The sequence below is a fragment of the Castor canadensis genome, chromosome 10 (assembly GCF_047511655.1).
Source record: "Castor canadensis chromosome 10, mCasCan1.hap1v2, whole genome shotgun sequence".
Classification (NCBI taxonomy): Eukaryota; Metazoa; Chordata; class Mammalia; order Rodentia; family Castoridae; genus Castor; species Castor canadensis.
In genome coordinates this window covers 140874654-140899540 of record NC_133395.1, presented here as the reverse complement: position 1 = coordinate 140899540, position 24887 = coordinate 140874654, and the positions used below count along the sequence as shown (strand labels likewise).

Here is a 24887-nt window from a genome sequence, read left to right as displayed (position 1 = left end):
GGAAGCCATGGCTCAGGCCTATAATCCTAGCTACTTGGGAAGCTGAGATCAAATGGATTGAACTTTTGAGGCCAGCCCAGGCAAACAGTTTGTGAGACCCCCCCCATCTCCAAAATAACCAGAGCAAAAGACTGGAGGGGTGGCTCAAGCAGTAGAGCACCTGCTTTGTAAGCGTGAAGTCCTGAGTTCAAACCTCAGCTCCACCAAAAAAACAAACAAACTGACTCATAAAAGAGGATTTTCACAAAAAGAGAAGCAACAGGGTCCTGAGCGAGGGGCAGCACGCTCCCACCAGGTGTGGGACGAGCCACTGCAATTCAACGGCTCATGCCCAGGTTGCTACAGTCTTCTCACAGAGAAAAGACCCCACACATGACAATGAGAAACCAACTGCAGTAAACGTTAGCCAGGTACCAGGTACTGTTCTAAACTTGCTCAAGAACCTAATCTCAATCACCCCAAATGGTAGGTACTTACTGTTAGCATTCTATTCACACAGGAGGAACAGGCTTATGAAGTTACATATCTTGTCTGGTCAAACAGTTGAGTTTTTGAGCCAGGATTCATACTCAGCCCATTTGGCTTGGAGGCAGAGCCTTTTTATTCTAAACTCAGTGGAGTCCCAGTCCTATTACAATTTATGTAATAGGAAATAGTATTTCCTACACTCGGGCAGTGCCCAACTTGTGAAGCCACACATGGCAGCCCTGCCTGCAGACACCTTTCTCTTAACTAATCACTCACTTCCATATTCATTAGGCTGGACCTTAAGTGTAGAAAGGCATTGTCAGTAGAGAGTTGGAGGAAGAGAGTTTTGTGGAGGAAGTGGGATGAGAGCTGAAGCCTCAAAATTGGGTAGAATTGTGAGGGGTGGAAGAGGGATATAAATAGAAGGAAGAATGTTAGAATATTGACTGAGCCTGGTTCATTAGGGAAGAGACTGAACTTTCAAGGATCAGTTGTGAGAACTTTAGTTATTCTCTATTGCATATCCAGGTATGGTGCTGGGCCCTTTACCTAAAGGTCTTATTTGATGCTCACTACCTACCTACAAAGTAGCGTTATTCACAGGTTGCAGAGGACACTGAGGCTCACAGATATACAGTGCCGTTCTGAGCCTACACAGCCTTGATGCAAACATTACTGGTCCCAGGAAGCACCATCTCTGACAGAGTTCTCATGGCCATATCTGTGCATGCCGGAGCCAAAGGAGTCCCCCTTCATGGAGTCTGGAGGAAGCTGGCTTCCCCACGAGAAGGGGAAATTGTTTGGAGGACAGCCTTTTGTGTCTTGGCCCTAGGAGGCATCAGTCAGGTGTAGCATTGTTTCCCCAGAGTTTTAGATGCTTTACAACTGACTTTGAGAAACCAGGGTGAGCAAGAGTAGTGGGTTAAGGCTCAGGAACAGACACTGGGTCCCAGCTGACTGCTACTGAGAAAGATGTGATGGCTGGAACTTTATGAGAATATGGTCAGGGAGTAAAGTCCTTCCCCAGCCTTGGCCCAAGACTCAGTGGAGAGGACCAGGTGCAGATGGCCCATAACGTACTCGCTCATGTACTAACTCACTCACTTGCCTCCGTTTCCAGCTTCACACTTCTACTGACTCATTCAGTGACCCTGTTCCCATGGCTGAGAGCAATGGAGGTGACTAAAATTCCCAAGACAGGTTGATTCTGGATAGGCAAAGAAAGGCAGGTCAGAGTGCACAGAGTCTGCAGGGCCCTGGAGCAGAAAGTTACTTAACAACAACTTAGGGGGTGGTAAAAGGCTCCAGGGAGGTAGTTGCCAGGCAGAAGATGACATTCCAGACAAAACGAACAGCAAGACAGCAAGGCACAAAGGTGTGAACAGCTGGTCTGCTTGGAGAGAGGTGAGAACTTCAGTGTGATTGGAGCCCTGGGTGTGTGGAGGAGGATGGGAAGAATAAGAGACAGGGCTGGAAAGTAGGGTGAGACCAGGCTGGAAGAGACTATGAATGGCAGGCTAAGTAGAACTTTATTCTCTATGCTGATGGTTCTCAAAGTGTGGTCCTTGGACCAGCAGCATCAGTATCACTTAGGAACTTGAAAAAATGCAAATTCTCAGGCCCTAGTTCTACAGAATCAGGAACTCTGTTTTAATGTGCTCTCCAACACAGGTATGATGGCATGTACCTGAAGTTCCAGTTATTCAGGAGGCTGAGACAGAAGCATCACTTGATCCCACTTTGGAGCTGGTCTGGGCAACACAGTGAGACCTCATCTTGAAAACAAAAAATAAAGACAACATGCTTTCCATGTGATTCCTGGTGCACGTTAAAGTTTGAGAATCATTTTTTTAATTTCTTTTTTTTTAATTTTTATTTTATTCATATGTGTATACAATGATTGGGTAATTTCTCTCCCCTTCCCCCCACCCCCTCCTCCCCCCCCACCACCGAGAATCATTTTCCTAGGTAGTAGGGAGCCAGGGGAGGTTCATGAGCAGTGCCATGTTATCACACTGAATTAGAAAGTACTCTGATAGCAGAGAACATAGAGGCTAGACTGCTTGGAGAGGGTGAGAGTGAAGTCAGGCAGATGAAAGCACAACCATGCGCCAAGAAAACCAGTGGAGATGGTGGTTGTGGTAGATGTCCTCCAAACTCTTCTCCTTTTCCTTGATAACAACAGAACTCCTGATTTTAATTGGACATGTGCCTCTGAGTATCCCAGCTGCCCGCACAGTGGTGTGAACATGCAACTAAATTTTGGCCAATGAGCTGTAAGTGGAGCGTGGAGGAGATGCCTGTAGATATCATGGGTCCTGAGGTGTGCCCTCTGTGTTCCCATTTCCCCCTGGATGGAATGAAGCATGGTGGCAAGCACGTTGAAATGAGATAGAAGACAATAGCATAGTAACAGTGTGGACACAGCTAAGATGAAGCTCAGGACTGCTGATGGACAGGTTGTTATACATCCCATTTTATTTAAGTCACAATTATTTTGGATGTCACAATAGGCATGTATCACTCACTCCAACAGGTGTTCAAACTATACCTGCTTCCTTCCTTTTTCCTTTCTTCCTTTCCTTCTCAGCAGGATTTAAGATAGCATATTATCAAAAATATGTACAAGGCTGGGCACTGGTGGTTTATGCCTGTAATACTAGCTACTTCGGAGTCTGGTATCAGGAGGATCTCAGTTCAAGGCCAGTCTGGGAAAATAGTTTGCAAAACCCCATCTTCAAAATAATCAGAGCAAAATGGACTGAAGGTGGGCTCAAGTAGTAGAGTGCCTTCTTTGCAAGTGTGAAGAAGCCCTGAGTTCAAACTCCATTCCCATCAAAATTTTTTTTTAAAGATATACACAATGAGTTTCATAAAATGCCAATACAAAGTTAAGACCATTAGGTTTAATGCAGCTGCTCTCAGTAAGCATTAAATTTTGCTCTAAGCTTCTTGGAAGCCAAGGCAAAAACGGAAATAAAATATGATAAAATGTCAGTCCCAGAACTGGGCAGCTCCCAGTTTTTCTGACAAAAATTTTAATAATTTTTCATGTAGAAACTGGAATCATATATTGAAAATATTCTCCATAAATGTGACAGCAAATGAGGATACAAGTTTCATGGGGTGATTTCTTACTGCAACCTTTGATGAGAGCTCAGGACACATCATTAAAACACAACTCTAGGAGACGATTCTACAAAGGACCCAGCTAGTGCAGTGCCAAGCACTCAATTCATTTGCTCCTGTCAACAACTCTGTCAGCGCAAGCAATACCTTTATCTGACAGGTGAGGAGACCAGGATTCGGAAGGGGGAAGGGCCAGATCAGACAGCTGATAATGAGTCAGTTTTGTAAGCCTGGTCTCAAATGCTAGAGGCCAATTCTACACATCCCTGTCCAGATCTGCTGCCACCAACACATGACAACATTACAGGCAAGAGGATGGAGGGTCAGCAGGAAAGCACAAGAACCTCTGCCCCAGGGTAGGTCTGTGCTGGTCAAGAGAAATGGGTGATAGCTGACAAATAGTGGAGGGACCCATGGGCTTCTCCTGGGATGGGCTGCTCCTGATATATAGAGAAAATAGATAGATACCCCAAAGGCAGCAGGGAGCTTGACAAGAATATGCAGGAATTCAGGAATGGAAATTGGAATAATTTGAAAAGCAGCTCTCCTAGGAAAGAAGAAAATTCTTCCCTCTGACTTATTCTTAACTGAGTACCTACTATGCACTATGTGCTGGGAACCAAAGTGGCTACAAGAGACCTAGCCTAGTGAGTAAAAGAAGCTTCCTAAGTGGTCTCATCCTCAGAATAGTCATGACTATGGCTATAATCATGCCTTGTTATAGATGACAAGACAGGCCCAGAGCCATACAATTGACCTGCTAACCTACAGCTGGTGCCCAGTAGAGGTGGGGTTTGAATCCAGGTCTTCCTGACTTCAAAACTTCTTTCAACATGCCATCACTGTTCAAATAGTAGTAGAAGAAAGATGTGATGGATCTGACATTTAAATGTTTTATTTCTTACAGTGTTTAAATTTTAAAACGAAATTTTAAATAATTGAATACTAGTTTGGTATACAACCACTATTTTTTTGGTATAAATTTTTTGGTGGTGCTGGAGTTTGAACACAGCATCTCATGCACTTGGTGGACAAGCACTCCAGCATGTGAGCAACACCGCCAGCTCTTTTTTTCACTTGGTACTTTTCAGGTAGCGTCAGCTTCAGACCATGATCCTCCTAGAAAATCCTGTGTATCTGGAACTAGCATGCCCTGCTTATCGACTGAGATGGGAGCTCACTAACTTTTTGCCTGGGCTGACCTCAAATTGTGATCTTCATGATTTCTACCTCCTGAGTAGCTGTGATAACAGGCATGAGCCACTCTCTCTCTCTCTCTCTCTCTCTCTCTCTCTCTCTCTCTCTCTATATATATATATATATATATATATATATATATATATATATATACATGTATTTTTTTTTTTTGAGACAAGTGAGTATGTCCCAAGTTGCTCTCAAATTTGTGACCCTCCTGCATTGGCCTGCTAAGTGCTGGGATAATAGGTGTGTACCACCACACTCAACTTGGTGTAATTTTTTTTTGCCGTACTGGGAACTAAAACCAGGACTTTGAGCATGCTAGGCAAGTGCTATACCACTTAAGCCACACACTTTGCCCTTGGCATACTTCTTTTTAAAAGAGACTTTTAGATTATAAACTTAATGTTAACCAACAAAGAAAGTATAGAGAATATAGGCATGTAGAGAGAAGTAAAAGAAACAAAACTAAATAAGATAATTTTTGACAACTATTAACATTTCTGATGCTTCTCTCCACTCTGCTATGAATAATCTTGGGTTTGTATGTTACATTCAAGTTATTGCTTAACCTCAAACAAATCTATTCCTTTTATTGAACAGGTTATGTAACTATTCTACCTGCCAAGTGTACCTTACAATTTTGCTATTATAAAAACATTTCTAAAAAAAACAAAAACAAAAAAACATTTCTCAGGCCAGGGATATAGCTCAGTGGTAGAACACTTACCTAGCATGTGTAAATCCCTGACTTTCCATCCCTAGCACTGAACAAAATAAAGGAATTGATGGAGATGGCAATGTCTGATCTACTTAGTCATATTTTTGAAAACAAAGGAGAGGAAAAAACTATTCCCTCTTTTTGGCATATTTGTTTTTGTTTTTTGGCAGCACTGGGGCTTGAACTCAGGACCTCATGCTTGCTAGACTTTGCTAGGCAGGCACTCTATCACTTGAGCCACTCCACCAGCCCTTTTTTGGCATATTTGAATTTTCCTTGACTCATTGTTTTTATTAGTACCTTGAAATATTCTCACTGAAAGTGGATGCTGCAGGAGGAAGTATGTGTGCCAAAAATATTAACCCTGGTTATCTCTGGCTGGTGGGAGCAGGGGTGAGATGGGTTTGTTGTTTTTGCCTTTCTGGCATCCTATTTCCTTTGGGCAAAGTCCCTCTTCCATCCTTGTGACTTTGGTGTGGATGGCTGTCCATCACAGAACATTTGCCCAATACAGGACCTCATTCCTCTGGCAACATTTTGGGGGACAAGTGGTAGCCATGTCACTCAATCACTCAAGCAGAGTCAATCAGAGTCCTTCTCTGAGAGTGATATGTGAAACTGGGAGCAGCTCCCCTATTGGACTTGGACTCTCAATGTTTCCTGCCAGGTAGAGAATCTTACCTTGCAGAGGAAAAGAAGTCCATATGCAAAGAGAAATCCATACAAGGAGAGGTGAGAGAAAGGACGAAACTCCTATATATCTCTAGTCCCAGTCACTAAGACCTTGGTGCGTGGTGGTTTTCCTTCAATCTTATGCCAGCTTGGTGAACTATAGATTCCTCTTTGATGAAGCCGGTTTAATGCTGTGATTCTGTTACTTGCCACTGGTCAGATTTTTTCACTTGGAAGCAAGTGAAAGAAAGGAGACTTTGTGTTTAATATTTTATGTAATTCTCATGCAGGAACCATGTATTTCTTGTTAAGTCAAAATATTTTATGATAAATTGGGTTTTTTTGTTTGTTTTTTGGTAGTTCAAACTGGAGTTTGAACTCAGGGTCTCACGCTTGCTAGGCAGGTGTTCTACCACTTGAGCACTCTACCAGCCCAAAGTTGAAATATTGAAAAGGTATTTGGGAGTTCAACATCAGCCTAGGCAACATAGTGAGATCTCATCTAAAAAAAAAGAAGAAAGGAACTAAAATGAAAAGAAAGAAAGAAAAAGAAAAGAAGACCACAACTGTGTTTAAAAAAAATTGAGGGAGAAGCATGGTGCCACATGCCTGTAAACCCAGAACTTAGGTGGTACAAAGAGGAGGATCACAAATTCGAGGTCAGCCTGAGCTACACAGCAAGACCCTCTCTCCAAAAACCAAAGGCTGAGGATGTAGCTCAGTGGTAGAGCACTTGCCAAGTCCTGGATCTGATCCCCAGTACCACACAGAGAGAGAGAGAGAGAGAGAGAGAGTGAGTAAGAAGGCCTAAGTGCTCTCAGAGATACTTTAAAGCAGACAAACTGTAAAACAGAACATAAAAGTTGTACAAGTCTTCATCAGGGAGTGTTGTCATAGAGAAAAACAGGATTTTTGTGGTGAAACAACTCCCTGGGTGGGTAGGTGTAAGGGAGAACAGAGGCTGAGCCCTGAGCACGAAGTCTTTTTTTTCATGGGCTACAGTCTGAGATGCTGAGGAGTTTGCAAGAAAATTATCCCTTGGCCCTCTGTCGCTGGCAAAATCAGGTCCACAGTCTCACTCTCATATTTCGAGCTACAGGGTGCTAAGCTCTTCACATCCATTACTTCCTAGAATTCTCAAGAGGATCCTGAGTCAGTTCTTCAACAGTTCCATATTCTAGCCCAGTGGCTCACGCCTGTAATCCTAGCTACTCAGGAGGCAAAGAGCAGGAGGATCAAAGCCAGGCACAGGCAAATAGTTCTGGAGACCCTATCTTGAAAAATAATTATAAAAAAGGGCACAAGTGGTAAGAGTGCCTGCCTAGCAAGCATGAGGCCCCACGTTCAAACCCTAGTGCCGTCAAAAAAAAAAAAAATCCGTATTCTAGAGGAAAAATACTGAGGTTCAGAGAGGCATGTCTCCCATCAGCCTCCTAAGCCCTTCTAGGAACCTTGGTCATCTGCATCTGTCAGTAAAATGAGCATAATAAAGTGGCCACTCCATGATGAGTGAGGACAAAGCAGGTAAAGATGAATTGGGATAAGCACCATCCGCTCCCCATCTCCAGCTGGAAAATGCAGGAATCCTAGAGTGAGAGCAGCACTGGAGGTGAGGGGTGGTGGGAGGGTCCCAAGCAAGTGCCTCTTCAGCTGGCCCAAACGCAGCCCCACCTCCAACTCCTGTGCTTTGCTCCCCGTTCCTAGCCCGCACTGAATTTATTCCCAAGCAGTCTTGCATCAGCTGACCTCGGTCAGATCCCTTGGCCCCTTGCCTGCAGCCCCAGGACTGGACTTCTGCCCCACCCTCCCTAACCTGGCCCTCAGCCATGGGTCCCTTGTGCCTGCCCAGTCACATGGCACCTTGGTCCTCTTTGGCCGGCTCCCTTAGGGATCCGGATTTAACTCCCCCTCCCCCATTTCCTCTCTGCCTCAGTCCTTCTGGTCTCCACCCCGCTCTGAGGGCAAGTGGGATTGCAGTCTCAGCTGTCTCTCTCAGGCATCTCGGCCTCACTTAGCACGCAGGTCAGATGGGGTCTCCACTCTTCATTGCCCACTCTTGCCTTTCCTTTCCCTACTCCCCCACCCCGCTAGGTAGCCTTCTGAGCCCTTCCAAGGGCCTACTTCCCTTTGGGGCTCTAGTGGAGAAAGAAGGGAGGAGAGAAAGCGCCTACCAACCTAAGGGAGGTTCCAGAATTGAACAGAAAGAAAACCCACAGGTTGACAGGGGGAAATTGGCCAGGCTTTGATATAGGCGGACGTGAGTTCGAATTCTGTTTGCCATCTCTCTGGACCTCACTTGTCCCCTTTGACATAAGTCCCTGCAGGAGACCAGTGGCAGGAAACATCTAACAGGGCATCTGACAGACCGGTGGGGTCCCCCTCCTGCTCCCCTTTCTCAGACGAGGAGTAGAGCCTGGCCTTGGCTCCCAATCCCCGGTCCCTCCGCCGCAGGCTCCTCCTCCGTTGACATCAGAGCCGCAGGCGGGCGGAGAGAGCCGGCCGAGCCGAGCCGAGCCGAGCTCCAGCAGCGGAGCGGGCGGGCGGGCAGGGCGCACAGCGGCGGCGGACAGCGGCCGAAGCTCGGCGCCAGCCACCTCGGGCCTCGCAGCCAGCCCCGCGGCGGGGCAGCCGCAGGTACAGCTGGGGGCCGCCCCGCCGGTGCCCCTGGAAGCCTCGGCCGCTGGGGACCCTCGCCCAAGGGTAGAAGGGGTGGCCCGGTCAGGCTGGACCCTAGATGGACAGGTTTGGGCCTTTCCCCACCTCTGCCCCAGGCCGGGCAGGTGCCCCGCAAGCCCAGGCGACACTTGGCGGGTGTTTGGGCAGGGGGCTGGGGGAGGGTCTGAACAGGGAGGGGGTGTCTGCTTGCGCGCGCATTCAGTTGGCCTAATGTGGAAGGGCGTGGGCACTTAGAGATAAACTCGTGTGTGGGGGGTGGGGCACGTTAGGGTGTCCTAATGTCTTAGTGTGGGCATGTGGTTCAGACGCAGGGGTACAGGGTGTTCCGCGTAAGGGTATCCTTATGGGTGGGGATGTCTGGGAATCTGCGTTTTGTTGCAGAGAGATGGATGTCTACTTGTTGTGTGTGTTGGTAACTGGCTCTAAGGGTAGTAAGTCAGAGTTGCAGGGTGTTCAATTGCGTACTGAGGTGTTTTGGAGTGGGGTTTGGGGCTTCTAGAGTGTGTGCAGAGGAGCTGGAGGGTGTAAGGTACAAGTGAATTTAGGATGTCTGGTATATGGGGATGAAAGTGCTTGTGTGTGTTTTGGAGTATAAGTGGGGTCTGAGGGAGGGGTGTTGGGATGGACAGGCAGGTGTTCAGCTGCAAGGATGTCTGGAGGAGGTGTTTGGACATGTGCGTTCATGTCTGGGTATGCATGTATAAGGTGTCATGGGATCTGGATACAGCTGTGCTGGATCCAGGAGGCAGGTGTTTGGGTACAGGGTTTGAATGGGGCTTGGTGTGAGGGTGATATTTGCCAGGTGTCAAGGTGGGCTTCTCACCAAGTCTCCTCTCAGGTTTCTGCCCCTGGGATGGGTGGCCAGGGCCCCCTGGAAACAAAGTCCCATTCACAGAGTGGAATCTCACACCAGGGCTCTGGTCAGGGCACCTTCTCCTCATTCTCTTGCAAAGGAAACAGAGAAGGAAAGCACCCTCGCAGAAGCCACACAGCATGCTAGATTCTGTTTTGGCCTCACCTTATGTGATCCTGGGATGGTTGAGAGCCTATTTTCTGAATGGTATCCAGTCTAGCTTCCTATTGGAAAGACCAACAGAAGATCATCCCTCCATGGCATGCTTAGCAAGGCCCCTGCTAAGTGCCATTTGGCTAACTCTGGACCCAGCCCTACACATCCTCAGTTTCCCCATTTTCCACTGGATAAGATGAGAGCAGAGACAGGGGCCTCAGAGGAGGGAAGGTCTAAGCTGGATCAGAGTGAGATAGGCCATGAGGGGACAGACTGGGTGGGACCATATCTTAGGCTGCTGGGGCCCACATGGGGGAGTCAGGAGGGAGAGGTTTGGGGAGCTCCAGCTGTGGCTGCTGTTGCCTTGGTAACAGTGAGAAGGAGCTATTTAAAAACATGGCTGAGATATTGCTGGAAGCCCAAGCTGCCGGAAACCTGATTTCTGAGAGGCCAGTGGAGGGAGAAGGAGGAGGGAGGGGAGACACCCCAGCCATTCTCAGGGTGAGGCTGGGATATTTATTGCTGTTCCCGGGGACAGAGGATGCTCCAAAGCCCTATGCTTCTACAAGCTGTTTAAGGGTTTTATCTGCTGCCTCCCAACCCCAGGTCAGTGTTTCTCTGGGTGCTTGGATTTGGAGACGGAGAAATTAAGAAGAGAGTAAAGGAATGAAGGAACACATGACTTTGTTGAAGAATTTTGCTGCCACCATGAACGATTTCTCTCCAGGCATAAGAATTTGCTGAATGGATGCTGCTGAATGAACATGAATGAATGAATGAGTGTGGAATGATTGTATCAATGAATGGATCAAGGAATGAATAAATGTAGGCTGAATCACTGAGTGAGGCATGGTAGTAAATTCTCAGAAGGAAGGCTAACCCTACTGAGTCTCCTCCTTTCATTCCCCTTCCAGGAGCCCTGGCTTTGGCCAGGGGGCAGTGGGCCATGCCGGGAGCAGTGGAAGGTCCTAGCTGGAAGCAGGCGGAGGACATTAGGGACATTTATGACTTCCGAGATGTTCTGGGCACGTGAGTCTCAGGGTGGGGGAATGGAGTTCCATCTGGGGGTGGAATTGGGCCTCACTCCTGGGCCTGGACAGTTGGGAGAGGCTGAGTCCAGGGTGGTACTTCCTCTGTTTAGTTGATCAACGCTTCCTGTTTCCTACAGAACAGGCCCTGAGGAAGCCTTGCCATGGCCCAAACTGGCCCCAGCTTTTCATTTCTGCAATGGGTAGGATAGGGGCTGCTCTGGTACAGCCATGGGTTCCCTAATGAAGAGGTAGGGGAGAACAAAAGGGCCATTTAGCCAACTTGCTGCTAAGATCTGGGTGTTTTGGGCTAGGTTTGGAAACTGAGGCTGGGCATGGCTGCTCTTAATGCTGGGAATCCAGACATAACTCAGACCTGGTCTCTCCCCCTCAAGTTGATTCTAGATATGGAGGAAAAGTAGATCCACAAACATGACAAGAGGGTGTGTGTTGTACTCCAGTTAAGGTTGGGAAGCAGGGCTTTGTAGAGTTTTGTAAAGACCAGAGAGAGCTGTGGCTTCTAACTGGGGGAAAACTCTGGGGAAGGGGATTATTAGATCTGGTATCAAAGGACAGGTTGGTGTGCACTTGTGAGGGAGGAAAAAGGCATGCCAAGCAGAAGGAATAGCATAAGCAAAGGCTCAGAGGCATGGCATGTGTAGGAGGTAGAGGCATGGCATGTGTAGGAGGTAGAGGCTACTCTGACTGACTGGGCCTAGGTCACATGACCACCTCTGGAGCCAGGAGAGTGGTTGAGTGTTTAGGGGAGATTCATTCAACCTCCTTCGTCCCAAAGTGGTCCAGAGTGGAAGAGACTGGATGTGGAGTAGAATAGGGTATTCAGGGCCTTGAGAGCCAAGCTGAGGAGGCTGGATGTTATCCTATGGGACACAGTAAGACTTGTTTACAATTCAGGATAGTTATTCTGGCTATAGTGTGGAGGATAAATTGGAGAAGGCCAAGCCTGAAAAGCAGTGATGAGGTGACTCAGTCACTAGTTATCCCTAATGATTGAAATGTCACACTGATGGATGCTTTTCTTTGACTTATGACTTATTCTTCCAGGGAAAGAAAACAGATGTGGAAAGAATGCCCTAGCAAATCCTCATAGCCAGTACACTCAGTGAGAATGAATTTATTTGTTCCTAAGAGCCTAGTCTAAACCTCTGCTCTTTAAACTTTAGTGAGCACACAAATCACCTGAGGACCTTGCTAAAAATACAGATTCTGATTTAGGAAGCTGGGAGTGGAGGCCTAAAATTCTGCATTTCTAAAAAGTTTCCAGGTAATGCCAATGGTTTATCAAGGTTCTAACGGGTATTTACTTAACCGTGGCTTGGATTGGCTTTAGCAGAAAAAAGGGATGAATCAAACCCAATCAAAAAGCAAAGGGGTAGGCTTCAGGCCTGCTTGGATCATTGCTCACAGGATTTTATCAGGAAATTGTCTGTGACCATTTCTCAGGTCTCATTTCCTTCATGTTGGCATTAGTCTCAAGCAGGCTCTCCCCAAGTGATGTCAAAGATGACTGCCATCCATTCTAGGCTCACCTTCTACCAACTGAGCAGGAAAGAGCACCTCATTGTCAGAGCAGCAGTTAGCTGGCTTGCATCACATGATCAAATACTATGACCAGGGAATCAACTACTCTGACTGCCCACATCTGGAGCCAGGGAATGGTTGAGTGTTTTGGGAAAGCGTATTCTACCTTAATTATGTGGTCACATAATTAATTCTCAGGAGACAGGGGAGAGGTTGAAGGGAAGTTGGGATTCTAGTTTCTCACCTGAGAATCCTTTCTTCCTACAGGGGGGCCTTTTCAGAGGTAATCCTGGCAGAAGATAAGAGGACGCAGAAGCTGGTGGCCATCAAATGCATTGCCAAGAAGGCTCTGGAGGGCAAAGAGGGCAGCATGGAGAATGAGATTGCTGTCCTGCACAAGTTCGTGGGCCATAGCCAGACCCTGCCTTGATTCCTCCCACCCTATTCCCCTGCTTTGGAGAAATCGGATGATTAAATCCGAGCCTCAAAGTGCTCACTTGTAAAATGGCAATGAGAACATCCACTTGGCAGAGAGTGGGGAGCACTCGAGGTCCTTTACTTCAAGTGGCTGGTGTACTAGCTAACCTGACAGACCTGACCGAGATGTCAGGATTTATTGACATTAGTTCAACCTGAGGTCTGTTCAATCAGGCCTCATGGTCAATCCTGGAACAGGGCTCGAATCCTCATAGATCAGCTGGTGTTATCTCTGGACCTACTTCAAGTTCTTCCCACACATTAATGCCAAGCAGCAAGTTTAAAACTGCCTGTCTGCTGCGCCCCTGGCTAAATTAACAACCAGTTGGCCTGTGAACTGCTAGTGAACTTCACTCTCACTGGAAAGCTTGTACTGTTCACTTTCAGTCTCTTACCTGAACTTCCCAACCATGCTAGGCGGGGACAAAATGATTTATTTTCCTTATCAGGGGTAACGATGGGTGAATGAAGCCCAGAAAGGGCAAAAGACTTGCCCAAAGTCGCACAGCAAGTTTGTGGGATAGACAAGTCTTCATCATCAAGCCCAATCACCATTAGTTCATTTATTGAGCATTTACTGTATGCCAGGCACCTTGCCTGCATTGTTCATGGAGCTGACCACCTGCTGGAGGAGGCTGACTAACACACGAACAGGGAAACTTTTAGAAGTCACGTGGCCATCCATCAGTGCTCCCAAATAGCATGTGACAGAGGCAGGATTTGGACTCCGGCTTGTCTGATACCAGAGCCCCATGCTAACCCCTCTGCCTTCTTTCTTGCCTTCTAAAGAATTGTAATAAATCATAGTAAATCAGCTTTCTCTGGTGGGGCTCAAGATTCTTGGTGGTTCTGCCTAGATTATAGGTGGTGGGGAGTTGGTTGAGCTGTCCTCAGCAATCAGTCACCTCATTTCTCCTTCTAGGATCAAGCACCCCAACATCGTAGCCCTAGATGACATCTATGAGAGTGGGGGCCACCTCTACCTCATCATGCAGCTGTGAGTGGCCCCTTCCCATCCTTCCTCACACTTCTTGTCACCCCCACTGTCTGGACCAAATCATCCTATCCCCTTGCTGTAGGGTGTCGGGCGGGGAGCTGTTTGACCGTATTGTGGAGAAAGGATTCTACACAGAGCGGGACGCCAGCCGTCTCATCTTCCAGGTGCTGGATGCTGTCAAGTACCTGCATGACCTGGGCATTGTGCACCGGGACCTCAAGGTAGAGTTTGAGGGAGCCTGGTGAGCTAGGACAGCTAGGGGTGAGGCCTCTGCAAATCCTCAGTTTTCCATCTGCAAGAATGACCTGCGACTCCTAATACATCTCTTCCCATTCGAGTTCAAATACTTGAAGGGACATAGAAGTGGAAATGAGGTGGTTTTTTTGTTCGTTTTTTTGTGGTACTGGGGCTTGAACTCAGGGCCTTCATCTTGAGCCACTCTGCCAGCCCTTTTTTTGTGATAGGTATTTTCGAGCTAGGGTCTCGCAAACTGTTTGCCCAGGCTTTGCCTCCTGAGTAGCTAGGATTATAGGCGTGAGCTACCGGTGCCTGGCTGTGCAGTTATTTTATTCCAGTAATGTTTTGTGTCTTTTTCTTATCATAAAAAATTCGCTTGCTCCTTGTAGAGAACTTGGATGGGAGAGCAAAGCTTAAAGGCCAGGAATCCCTGACATCATACTCCTTAAAGATAATGACAAGGCCCACATTGTATAGTACATCTCATTCCATTCTGGGAGAGGAGCTCTGGGGTGAGACATACCTGGGTTTGAATTCTGGCCCTGCGACTAACTGGGCATAGGGCAAGCCACTCTGCCCCTTGATTTCCTTCTCTGTAAAGCAGACTTGTTCAGACTGGCCTGGCAGGGAATATGGTACTCACCAGGACTGGCACCCGGGTGTTGCTCAAAAAGGACTTTTTTGGTGGTAATGGGGTTGGAACTCAGGGCTTCACACTAGCAAATCAGGTGCTCTACTGCTTGAGCCACACCTCTAGTCTATTTTGCTCTGGTTATTTTGGAGATGGAGTCTCATGAACCATTTGCCAAGGCTGGTCTTGAACCAAGACCCTTCAGATCTCAGTCTCTCAAAGTAGCTAGGATTACAGGTGTAGTCCCCAGTGCCTGGGGACTTTTTTTTTTTTTTTTTTTCCAGTACTGCAGATTTCAAAAAGAATTTCTTTAGGGCTTCATAATACACAGTTGAGGTTTACAGAAATTCCTTCCCATACCCCTTGGGTCCCTTTCCTTTCTGGAACTTTTGGCCTTCTTGAGAACTTCCTTGATTATTTTAAGTCTCCAGTTAAGCTGATGGCCATGTGGCAGCCACAATAGCTTTTGGGGGTTACATTATTTCTTAAGTCATGCTTGGGGAGGGAAAAGGTTCTGCCAGCCTCTGGCCATCTCTGACTACCCCTTCCCCTCCTTCCTGCCCACCAAGCCAGAAAATTTGCTGTACTACAGCCTGGATGAAGACTCCAAGATCATGATCTCGGACTTTGGCCTCTCCAAGATGGAGGACCCAGGCAGTGTCCTCTCCACAGCCTGTGGGACCCCGGGATACGTGGGTGCGGAAGGCCCTGGGCTTGGGGCTGTGGGTGGAACCAAGAGCCTCAGGGCAAAAGTTTGTCACCACCATGTCCCCTTTCCTTCACAGCCCCTGAGGTCCTAGCTCAGAAGCCCTACAGCAAGGCTGTGGACTGCTGGTCCATTGGAGTCATTGCCTACATTCTGTAAGTGGGAGAGTGACCATGGTGGGGTGTGACACCAGAGTTGTCCTCTCTTCCTCCCTCTGCTATTTTCTCCTTCATCCCATGGCTGTATCCACCCATTAATTACTAATATCACTTCATTCAATAGGTACTGTTTGAGGCACTGTGCCAAGCAATGAGGATTTAGTAGAGAACAAATCAGACCAAGTGCCTATCCTCAAGGAGTTGACATTGTAGTAGAGGAGACAAAGAATTGACAAGTAAATAAATCTATATATTGGGGGCATGGCTCAAGTGATAGAGTGCCTACCTAGCAAGCACAAGGTCCTGAGTTCAAACCCCATAACCATATATACTTGCAAATGAAAAACAGTAAAAAAAAAAAAAATGCTGTGAAGAAAAGTAAGTCAGGAGTACGGAGGATGCCATTTGGATAAGGTCAGGGACAGGCTCTCTGTGGAAGTGACATTTGAGTAACTTTTTTTTGATGGGACTGAGGTTTGAACTCAGTGCTTCACACTTGCAAAGCAGACACTCTGCTGCTTGAGACACCCCTCCAGTCCATTTTGCTCTGCTTATTTTGGAGATGGGGTCTCGAGAACTATTTGTGCGGGGTGGCCTTGAACCTTTCTGACCTCAGTTTCCCAAATAGCTAGGATTACAGGTGTGAGCAACTGGCACCCGACTTAAATAACATTTTGCAGAATATTTTATTCTCAGTGCTTTCTTTCTTATTTTGGCAGAACTGGGGTTTTTCACTCAGGACCCCATGCTTGCTAGGCAGGCACTCTACCACTTGAGCCACTCCTCCAACCTTGAGTAGCATTTTGAATGAAGACAAGAGAGAGGAAAAAAGGGTTTTGATAGCGAGAATAGCAAGTGCAAAGGCCCTGAGGACAGTAAGGTGATGGCATAGGGAGAAGGCCAGTGTTGCTACTGGAGTGAACAAGGCAGGGAGGGGCAGATTTTACAAAGGGAAAACTCCTTCCTATGGGTCCTACCTGACTCCTAGGACTGCCCCAAAGCTTCACCACAGAGGCAATGAGTGCACTGAAAGTGGAAACAAGGTTGTCTCTCCCTGCCCAGGCTCTGCGGCTACCCCCCCTTCTATGACGAGAATGATGCCAGACTCTTTGAACAGATTCTAAAGGCTGAGTACGAGTTTGACTCTCCTTACTGGGATGACATCTCTGACTCTGGTATTTTGGGGCTTGCTTTCCCCAGGGCACTGCCTCTGGAGATCTCCTCTTCTGCTCTGGGGGGGTGGTCCCCACTGCCTCCCTTCCATCAGAATCCCCAGTCCCAGAATAGGAGCTGAGATGAGACACCCCACCTTGGGCTTCCCTCTGTTTGGCCTAGTCTGAGACTTGTAGGTATTCACTCATTCATTCATTCAGTCTTCAAACACTGTATTTTTGAAAATGCCTTTTCCCTACTGACTTCCTAATGCTTAAGACACTGCCATAAACATTTTAATCTCTTCTTTTGTGCCCCTTGTTAAGCAGCAATCCTGCAAAGGCATTATCAGTTGTGTATATATCGGTGTGTATATGCTGAGAAGATTCTTCTCGAAATATATTTTTAGGAGAGAAAGGAAAAGAGTTGGAAGTCTGGGGTTGAGGATTGGAGGCTTAAAAGAACCTAGGTGGGATGGGGTGGTGCACAGACATGCCTGGCCCCTTTGCCTTGCTTTGCTGCCAGTCCAGACTGAGCGAGTACCGTCTTGGGGTGTCCACAGGCACTACCATGCTGCTTATTCTTTGCTTTTGTCTTGCGGGTTTAGCAAAAGATTTTATCCGGCACTTGATGGAGAAGGATCCAGAGAAGAGGTTTACCTGTGAGCAGGCCTTGCAGCACCCATGGTGAGAGCCCCGCAAAATGAGAACTGGGGTGGGATCTGGGTTCCCAGACTTGCCTCTGCCCTCACAAGCAACCCTCCACACACCCTCATCCTAGGATTGCAGGAGATACGGCTCTTGATAAGAATATCCACCAGTCAGTGAGCGAGCAAATCAAGAAGAATTTTGCCAAGAGCAAGTGGAAGGTGAGCCCACATCTCTAATCTTAGAGTCCAGCCTCCCCAGGACTCTTCCTCACCCCGATCTAGGCTAGGTTTGTACAGCACCAAGTCTGGCCTGCAGTAACTTCTAAAAGCGCAGGGATGCTTTCTGAAGGACCTCAGTTATTCAAATGCTCCCAGACACCTACTGAACTCCAAAGAGTCCCTGACCTCCAAGTCTACAGGGAGTCCACTCTATAATTCTCCAGGAGCCCAACCTGTGGGGCGCAGGAAGGGCCATAAACATTGTGATGGCTGACAAAACCATCACTTGAGTAGGAATTAACCAGATACAAGTGATATGTCTGAGGTAGAGGGAACAGGTGTGCAAAGGTTCTAGGGCACAAGAGAGTGTGGCCACTCTGGAAAGGGCAAGTGAGCAGCCTGGCTGGACTGGAGGGTCTGAGGGAACTAAATGGTAAGAACCCAGGCTGGAGAAGCTAGAAAGGGCTAGGCCACTCTGGGCCTTGTGTGCCACAGTGGACCACCGACCTGACACTGAGGGGGCTAAGAAGACCCAAGAAGATCATAAACAGGAATGTGTCCTGTACAAAGGACTCTCAGGACACCCAGAAGTGAAGACTGGGAAGCCCAGACGTCTATAGTAGAGAAGCTGGCAAGAGATGGTGAGGCAATAGGAATAGAGAAGACTGTTTGAGAACAGGAGTCTGTAGGAGGTAAAATCACAGTAAGTGAAGATGGAAGATGGAACGCATGCTGAGATGATGAGGGAGTAAGGAAATGTTGAAGGCTGGCCCAACCTTCTGGTTGGGGACAGAAAGGAAATGATACCTCCCACTGTGGTGGTATTCCCAGAGGCAAACACATATCTTGCAGGGTGGTTTTAATTTTGGGCACAGTGAATTTGAGGGGTTTGCATGACATCTAGGGAATAAGTTGAATAGAAAATGATGTGCACACACATTACAGGTGCAGGTAAATTATTTAACCATTCTGTGCCTCAATTTCCTCTTTTGAAATTAGAGAGACTAATAAAACTTAGCTCAAGGTTTGTAAGGGTTAAATGAATTACCACACAAAGTGCTTAGAATAGTGCCTGACACAATGCTATATAGTTTGCTATATGAATATAAAATACAGTTATGTGTCTGTATGTGTATATATATATATATATATATGTATATATGTGTGTGTGTATATATATATATATATATATATATATATATATATGGTTTTTGTGTACATATATAAATGTGTAATAGAGACTTGTAGAGATTGGGGGTCTTAGGGGAATCACTAAATAATACCTGCATAGCAATAACAGACCCACCACACGAATCCTACTGCCAACCCTGGCCCTTGAGCTCCCACCTTCTTAGAAGTCCCCTCTCCCTTCTCTCTGCAGCAAGCCTTCAATGCCACGGCTGTAGTACGGCACATGAGGAAGTTGCAGCTGGGCACCAGTCAGGAGGGGCAGGGACAGACGGCAAGCCACGGGGAGATGCTGACACCCACAGCTGGGGGTGAGGACTAGGGTTGTATGAAAGGGCATGGGTGGTCCATGAGGAGGCTCTAGGCTTGAGTGGAGGGTCTGCGTCACACCAGCTCTGTCCTTTACTCCATACAGGACCAGCAACTGGCTGCTGTTGTCGAGACTGCTGCGGGGAGGCAGGTCAAGAACTGGCCCCAACACTGCCACCCCAGCTCTAGGGCCTGGACCTAGCATCAGAGGTTCTTCCATGGGAGGGGTGGGGGGCAGCCTGCTCCCCTTCCCTTCCTGAACTGGGGAGTTATCCTGCCCCATTCCCTGCTCACCCCCTTCCCTCTCATTCCTCACTGCATTTTCCATACAAATGTTTCTATTTTATTGTTCCTTCTTGTAATAAAGGGAAGAAGATAAAACCATAAACAGCTTTGTCTCCTCTAATAGCCCCTGCTCCCCTGAGGTAGTTGCAGGAATCCCTGACAGGAGACTAGGTGGTGATGGGGGAGAGAACAGGGAGACGGAGGAAAAGGTGTTGAGGAATTACTTTGTCCCATGCCCCAGTGTCTAGCCTTTTGGCCCTTTGGACACTTTTCTGCGCTTTGCTGGTGGCTCCTGGACACAGTGGGGCTTGTGCAGATCAGCACTGAACACCACCTGTGGGAGGAGGCAGAAGGAGGGTACACTGGAGTCAAGAGTAAGGAGGTGGAAGAGTCCATGGGGTCAGGACTGCAGTGACTGGAGAGCCCTTCAGGGTCCCCTGGGGCAGTGGTGGTTGTGGGAGGTCAGGGATGAGGAGGAAGGCCTCTGGGGTCTGGGCTAGAGAGGAGGAGAAACCTAGGTACACTCACTGCTTGGGCCCAGCCAGCGTAAGGTCCCCAAAGGCTCCGGAAAAAGTTTCCTAAATCAGAAGCGAGGAGGTCATGTTAATTGGCCCCACCTGCCCCCATTCACGCAGGTGGGAGTTTGAGGGAGAGGTGACTAAGACAACGGTTAAGTTTCCACCATCTCAACACAATGCTCCAGCATCCCACTCTCCTCACCCAGTTCCTTGTTGGCCTGGGGGCTCGGGCCCTTGGCCTGGGACACGGTGGGGTGCCAGCTGTAGTCACGTTGCGCTATCTGCCACACATGAACATCCACGGGCACAGCTTGGGGTTTGTCCAGGGCCATTAGGCAGATGCAGTCAGCCACCTTTGACAGACAAAGAGTGAGTCACTGTGAGGGAATGGCAGGATTCAGCTAGCATCCTGCATCTATCCCCAGAGCCAGCTGCTTCCTCCTCTACTCTGAGGTTACTATTGTTCTGCATTCTCAGTCAATATACATCATCAATTACAGCTCCTAAAAATAGCTCTAAGAAGAGCTGCTACTGAGAAGGTATTACCATACCCATTTTACACACAAGAAAACTAAGGCTCTGAAAGGCAAAGTGCCTTGGCCAAAGTCACACAGCTGGGAATAGCCAGTACCAAGACTTAATATTAGATCAGAATGCATGGTGCATTTAAAAAAATTCTTTAAATGAAAATTATTTTTTAAACTACAGAGAAGTATAAAGAAGAAAAAGACAAGTTCCAAATTCTTAATTATCTTACTGCTGGTTAACCCTATTGACATAAAAAAATTCTGTAAGTATATGCAATTTCAAGAAAAGAAAAAATGAAAAGTAGAAACATTCTTCCCACCTGTCTTTCCAAAGATAACCAGTACTAACTTTCCTACCATTCCATTTGGACATTTCTGCATAAATACAGCAGTGTATCAATGTACCCACACAAATGGCCTTCCTAAAAATTACTCAGAGAAATGTCTTTTATACTCTTTCTGTATTCTGCTTTTTTCTCTAGTAAAACATCTGCTTATATCTTTTTTCCTTCCTATTCCACCTTCAGAAACCAGGCCTCCCTACAGCTCTCAGGCCTGCCTTGTTTCCAACTCTTCTACTTTCACTGTGGGTGGAGGGGGCAGCTCCTGTTTCCCTGGAGCCTCACCTTGGTGCCCACCCCAGGCAGGCCACAGAGGGCCTTGTGGGCCTCCTCGTAGGGAGCCTCTTGAAGTTGCTGCAGCCAGGCCAGTCCACCATGTTCTTCCAGGATGGCTTGGGCACTGGCACACACATAGCGAGCCCGGTACCCCAGGCCCAGCTTCCTGAGGTGGGCCTCTACCCCTGGTCCTGTGGGGGTACAAGAGAAGAGAACAAGGATCAGGAATCTTGAGGCCCTTCCTGTTGTCAGGCAAGTGTGTGAGCCCTCTACCCCATCAGATGTTTTTCCTAAGTATTCCCTCCCTCCTCACACTGTTCTCCAGGAGTCAGTGGACAGTCGTACCGGCAAAGGAAATGGTGCAAGGCCTGTGTTCTGCCTCTCTCCAACTGTTTTCTGAGTACTACTATACAGCGGACTGTAGAACAGGAACTGAGAAGGACTTGCTGCTCTGGAGGGGCTCCCCATTTGCGTTCTTTAACCTTTCCTAAGATTGTTAACACCCATGATTTAAAAAACTGATAATAACAGCAACAACTTCTCTTGTGAAGTGCTGGTGTCATGCACTGGCAAAGTGCTTTAGGGACATTATTATGCTTACTTTTTGAGGATGCTGATGATAGCACTGCTGTTTTTTTTTCTCATTTTATGAATGGAGAAAAGGAAGGCTTAAAAGAGGCTTGTTCAAGAAAGGACATGGTAGGATGGGATCTTACACCTGCTCTTGAGACCCCAGTGCCTGTACTCTTAACCCATCCCATTCCACTGCCACAGTGACTGCTTTATTCACTGCTACCCCCAAACTCTTCTACAAACAAGTTAGGAGAAGCTTGGAGAAATGGAGAAAAGAATGAATTCCTTAAGGTCTTATGACTAATAAGCCAAGAACTGAGACTCAACACCAGGTTTCTAAGCACCAAAAATATTTACTTTTTGAGAATGAGCCTGAAGCAGGCTATTTCCTTTTTTTTTTTTTTTTTTTTTTGCAGTACTGGGGCTTGAACTCAGGAGGGCCTATACCTTGTGCCACTCCACTAGCCCTTTTTTGTGAAGGGTTTTTCAAGATAGGGTCTCTTGAAGTGTTTGCCCAGGCTGGCTTCAAACCATGATCCTCCTGATCACATGAGCCACTGGTGCCTAACTAAGCTGTTTCCTTGCTATGTAGTCCCAAAGGCACCTCACCTAGTGTGGTTCTTCTATCTATATACTTACCTCTAAAAAACACTTGCCTCATAGGGCTGCTGTGAAGAACACCATGTCTTCTTGGGTACAAAACTGTGATAGCAGTTTGAATTTTCCACATACTTCCTGTGTGCGAAACACTGTGCTGGGTACAGAATGTGTGTCCCTTTATTCAACCCACATCACAACTGACAGGTAGGTACTGTTATTGACTCATTTCACAGATGTTGAAACTAAAGCACAGAGATGCTAAATAACACGCTCAAGTGAGAGCTGGGCTTCAAGCTCAGGCAACCTGTCCCCAGAATGCATGCTCTCAACCCCTAAAGTACTGGATATTGTATGTAGATGTTTCTCTGGCAAACATCTCAGAGTAGTAAGGTGCTGACACTTCAGGGACTAATATGGAAGATGAGGTGTAATTGAAGCTGATCAGACCAAGTAGAGTAGTTCTGGATGGGCCAGTTTTTGGTAAGACGGGAAGCTTTGAAACGGGAAATGGTGACAAGGGGAGAGTCAAATAGATTTCCCTGTTCAAAGACTTATGGAAGGCTTGGGAAAGATGCATTACTCACCAGCCAGGGTCTGCAGGCTGGGGAAACCGTGATAGGCTACATCATCAAGCTGGATGAGCCGAGGTCCGAAGGCCTGGCACAGCCGTTCCACCATGCCAGTGATGCGGGCAATGTTGTTATTGGAGGAACAGATGAAGGAGAAAAGGCATTCGGTGGGGTCCTGTCGCAGAAGTCGCACACCTGGAGACCAGAAAGGCAGGGGTTAGAAGCACCTGCTGTTAGGAGGGGCTTTTTCCTACTTATGCATCAGATCTTAGTTTCCAAGACTCCAGAAAAATGAGGAACAGCAATCGTAGGGAAAGCAACACCAGACATCTCATCCCTCATAGCGTCCTGTGAAGTCTGGGTTACCACCCTATTCCACTGATGAAGGCACAATGTATGAACAGCATCATGAGGACAGGGATTTGTATCCATTTTGTTCCTGGCTATATTCCCAGTCACATAGCAGATGCCCTGTATGTATTTACAGGATGAATGAGGTCACCTACTCCAGGTCACCTAGCCAGGATTATGCTTTATATCCTTGTCACTTCACAATGATGATCAGCAGGATAACAATAGCTAATCGCAATGTGTCAAGCACTTTACTGCGCATTTTACATTAGCTCCTTTAATCCTCATTAAAATCCTGTGAAGTAGACATAATCTCCATTTTACAGATGGTAAAACCAAGTCACAGACAGAATCCCAACCTCTGCCCCAGGCCTTGTACTCACCTTGAAATTTCTGAGCCACCTCTTGGAAATGGGAGTCCACGGAACCCCAGTGGCTATACAGTTGAGCCAGGCTGACATCCAACCGGAAGTACTTGTGTACGGTCTCTAGCTCCTCTGGGGTGGGCCTGCCAACGCAGCCCTTGTCACCTCGGTACACGGTGCAGTAGAGCTGCTCTTCAGTCTGAGTCAGTGTCCATACTTGGTCCGCCAGCACGCCACTCCAGTGTGCAGGGCTTTGCTCCCTCCACCTAAGCACCCAGGTGCAGACAGCACAGTTTCCCTTCCTGCACCCTTTGGAGTCCCTTCCAGTCTTACAAGTGCCGCAATCACAAAACAGACTTTCTAAGTAAAGGTGGTATTGTATTTTTCAGCTATTTTATTGCACCTTCCTCACAACACTGCACTTAGTACCCGTATAAAGGAAGTAAGAGGCTCTCCAGCAGTGCTTACTTTCATGCACCACAGGTACATCCTCATCCCTCACTCCCAACATTCCTTTGCACCCCTGGAGAGCAGTACTGAGGAGTCAGAAGCCAGGGCCTCAGGGAAGGGGCCCCCAGGCGCAGTCACTCACCGGAAGGACTGTCCAGAAGCTAAAACCAGGTCCAGGCGCAGCTCAGAGCGTGGACACCGGATGGAGGCAAAGAGGGCCGGGCAGGAGGCTAGAGTACGAAGCCTCATGCTCCCAGGTAGAAAGCAGCGGGCTAACATTTGCACAGCAGTCTCCGCCCCACCATGGTCCCGCCCACTGAGAACCTGCGTGCTCGGGGCCCAAAGCCCCCGCCTACATAATGAGCACGCCCCCGCGGCCCCTCCCCGTTTCATTCGCCAGACTCCAGCAGGCAGCCAAAGCCTTGCTCCTCCCACTCTGTGCCCTCGGTTTCCGGGTAGTGCAAGTCCCTCCTCTTCTTCCTGACGAGTGCTCCCCCCCCAGAAGCCTCCGCGCGCGCAAGCTGCTGCCTAAGCTGCGGGCACTTTGAGAGGCGCGCGAGTCGACTCTTCCGCTTTTCCGCGGCTGACCCCGCTGTCACCGGAAGTAGAGCTCAGGCGCCGCTGCTTTGACCTAGAGGTAGCTAAGAGGCGGAAGTGAGAGGTGCTAAGGACCACCCGGCGGGCTGGCGGTGGGGCGTGCGCTGCGCTCGCTCTCCCTCCCGCTGGATTGTCTGCACTCGGCACGCTACGGTGTCCCGGCCTCTGTGGGCCGGGCGCTCTGGCGGGCAAATCCTCCTGCGCCATCTCCGCAGAAGCACTTCCTTCCCCAGCGCGTCCTCAGCCTTTCTCCACCGTCTCTTCAGA

The 24887-nt window shown here is 47.9% G+C and overlaps 2 protein-coding genes across 6 annotated transcripts; one reads left to right on the top strand and one right to left on the bottom strand.

Annotated features, from left to right (window-relative positions):
- Positions 1–1963: 1963 nt before the first annotated feature.
- On the bottom strand, positions 1964–24886 carry Ogg1 (8-oxoguanine DNA glycosylase). Of its 2 annotated transcripts, XM_020164599.2 has the most exons (7): positions 24166–24886; positions 23592–23839; positions 22873–23052; positions 21125–21306; positions 20174–20324; positions 19982–20031; positions 14852–19787 (listed from the first exon to the last, which is right to left on the bottom strand). In XM_020164599.2, the coding sequence occupies exons 1-7, from the start codon at positions 24414–24416 to the stop codon at positions 19698–19700; spliced, it is 1152 nt and encodes a 383-aa protein (XP_020020188.2). In that variant the 5' UTR covers positions 24417–24886; the 3' UTR covers positions 14852–19697. The 2 variants fall into 2 exon arrangements, with proteins under 2 accessions (XP_020020189.2, XP_020020188.2); XM_020164600.2 differs by lacking the exons at positions 14852–19787; positions 19982–20031 and adding an exon at positions 1964–2243.
- On the top strand, positions 8084–19556 carry Camk1 (calcium/calmodulin dependent protein kinase I). Of its 4 annotated transcripts, XM_020164595.2 has the most exons (13): positions 8084–8212; positions 8642–8824; positions 10790–10904; positions 12713–12844; positions 13845–13919; positions 14002–14140; positions 15357–15483; positions 15573–15648; positions 16714–16826; positions 17411–17489; positions 17584–17671; positions 19053–19170; positions 19275–19556. In XM_020164595.2, exons 3-13 carry the CDS (start codon positions 10822–10824, stop codon positions 19355–19357), a joined length of 1113 nt encoding a protein of 370 aa, XP_020020184.2. In that variant the 5' UTR covers positions 8084–8212; positions 8642–8824; positions 10790–10821; the 3' UTR covers positions 19358–19556. The 4 variants fall into 4 exon arrangements, with proteins under 4 accessions (XP_020020184.2, XP_073900476.1, XP_073900475.1 ...); XM_074044375.1 differs by lacking the exon at positions 8642–8824 and having other exon boundaries at positions 8089–8212; XM_074044374.1 differs by lacking the exon at positions 8084–8212 and having other exon boundaries at positions 8634–8824.
- Position 24887: the final 1 nt, after the last annotated feature.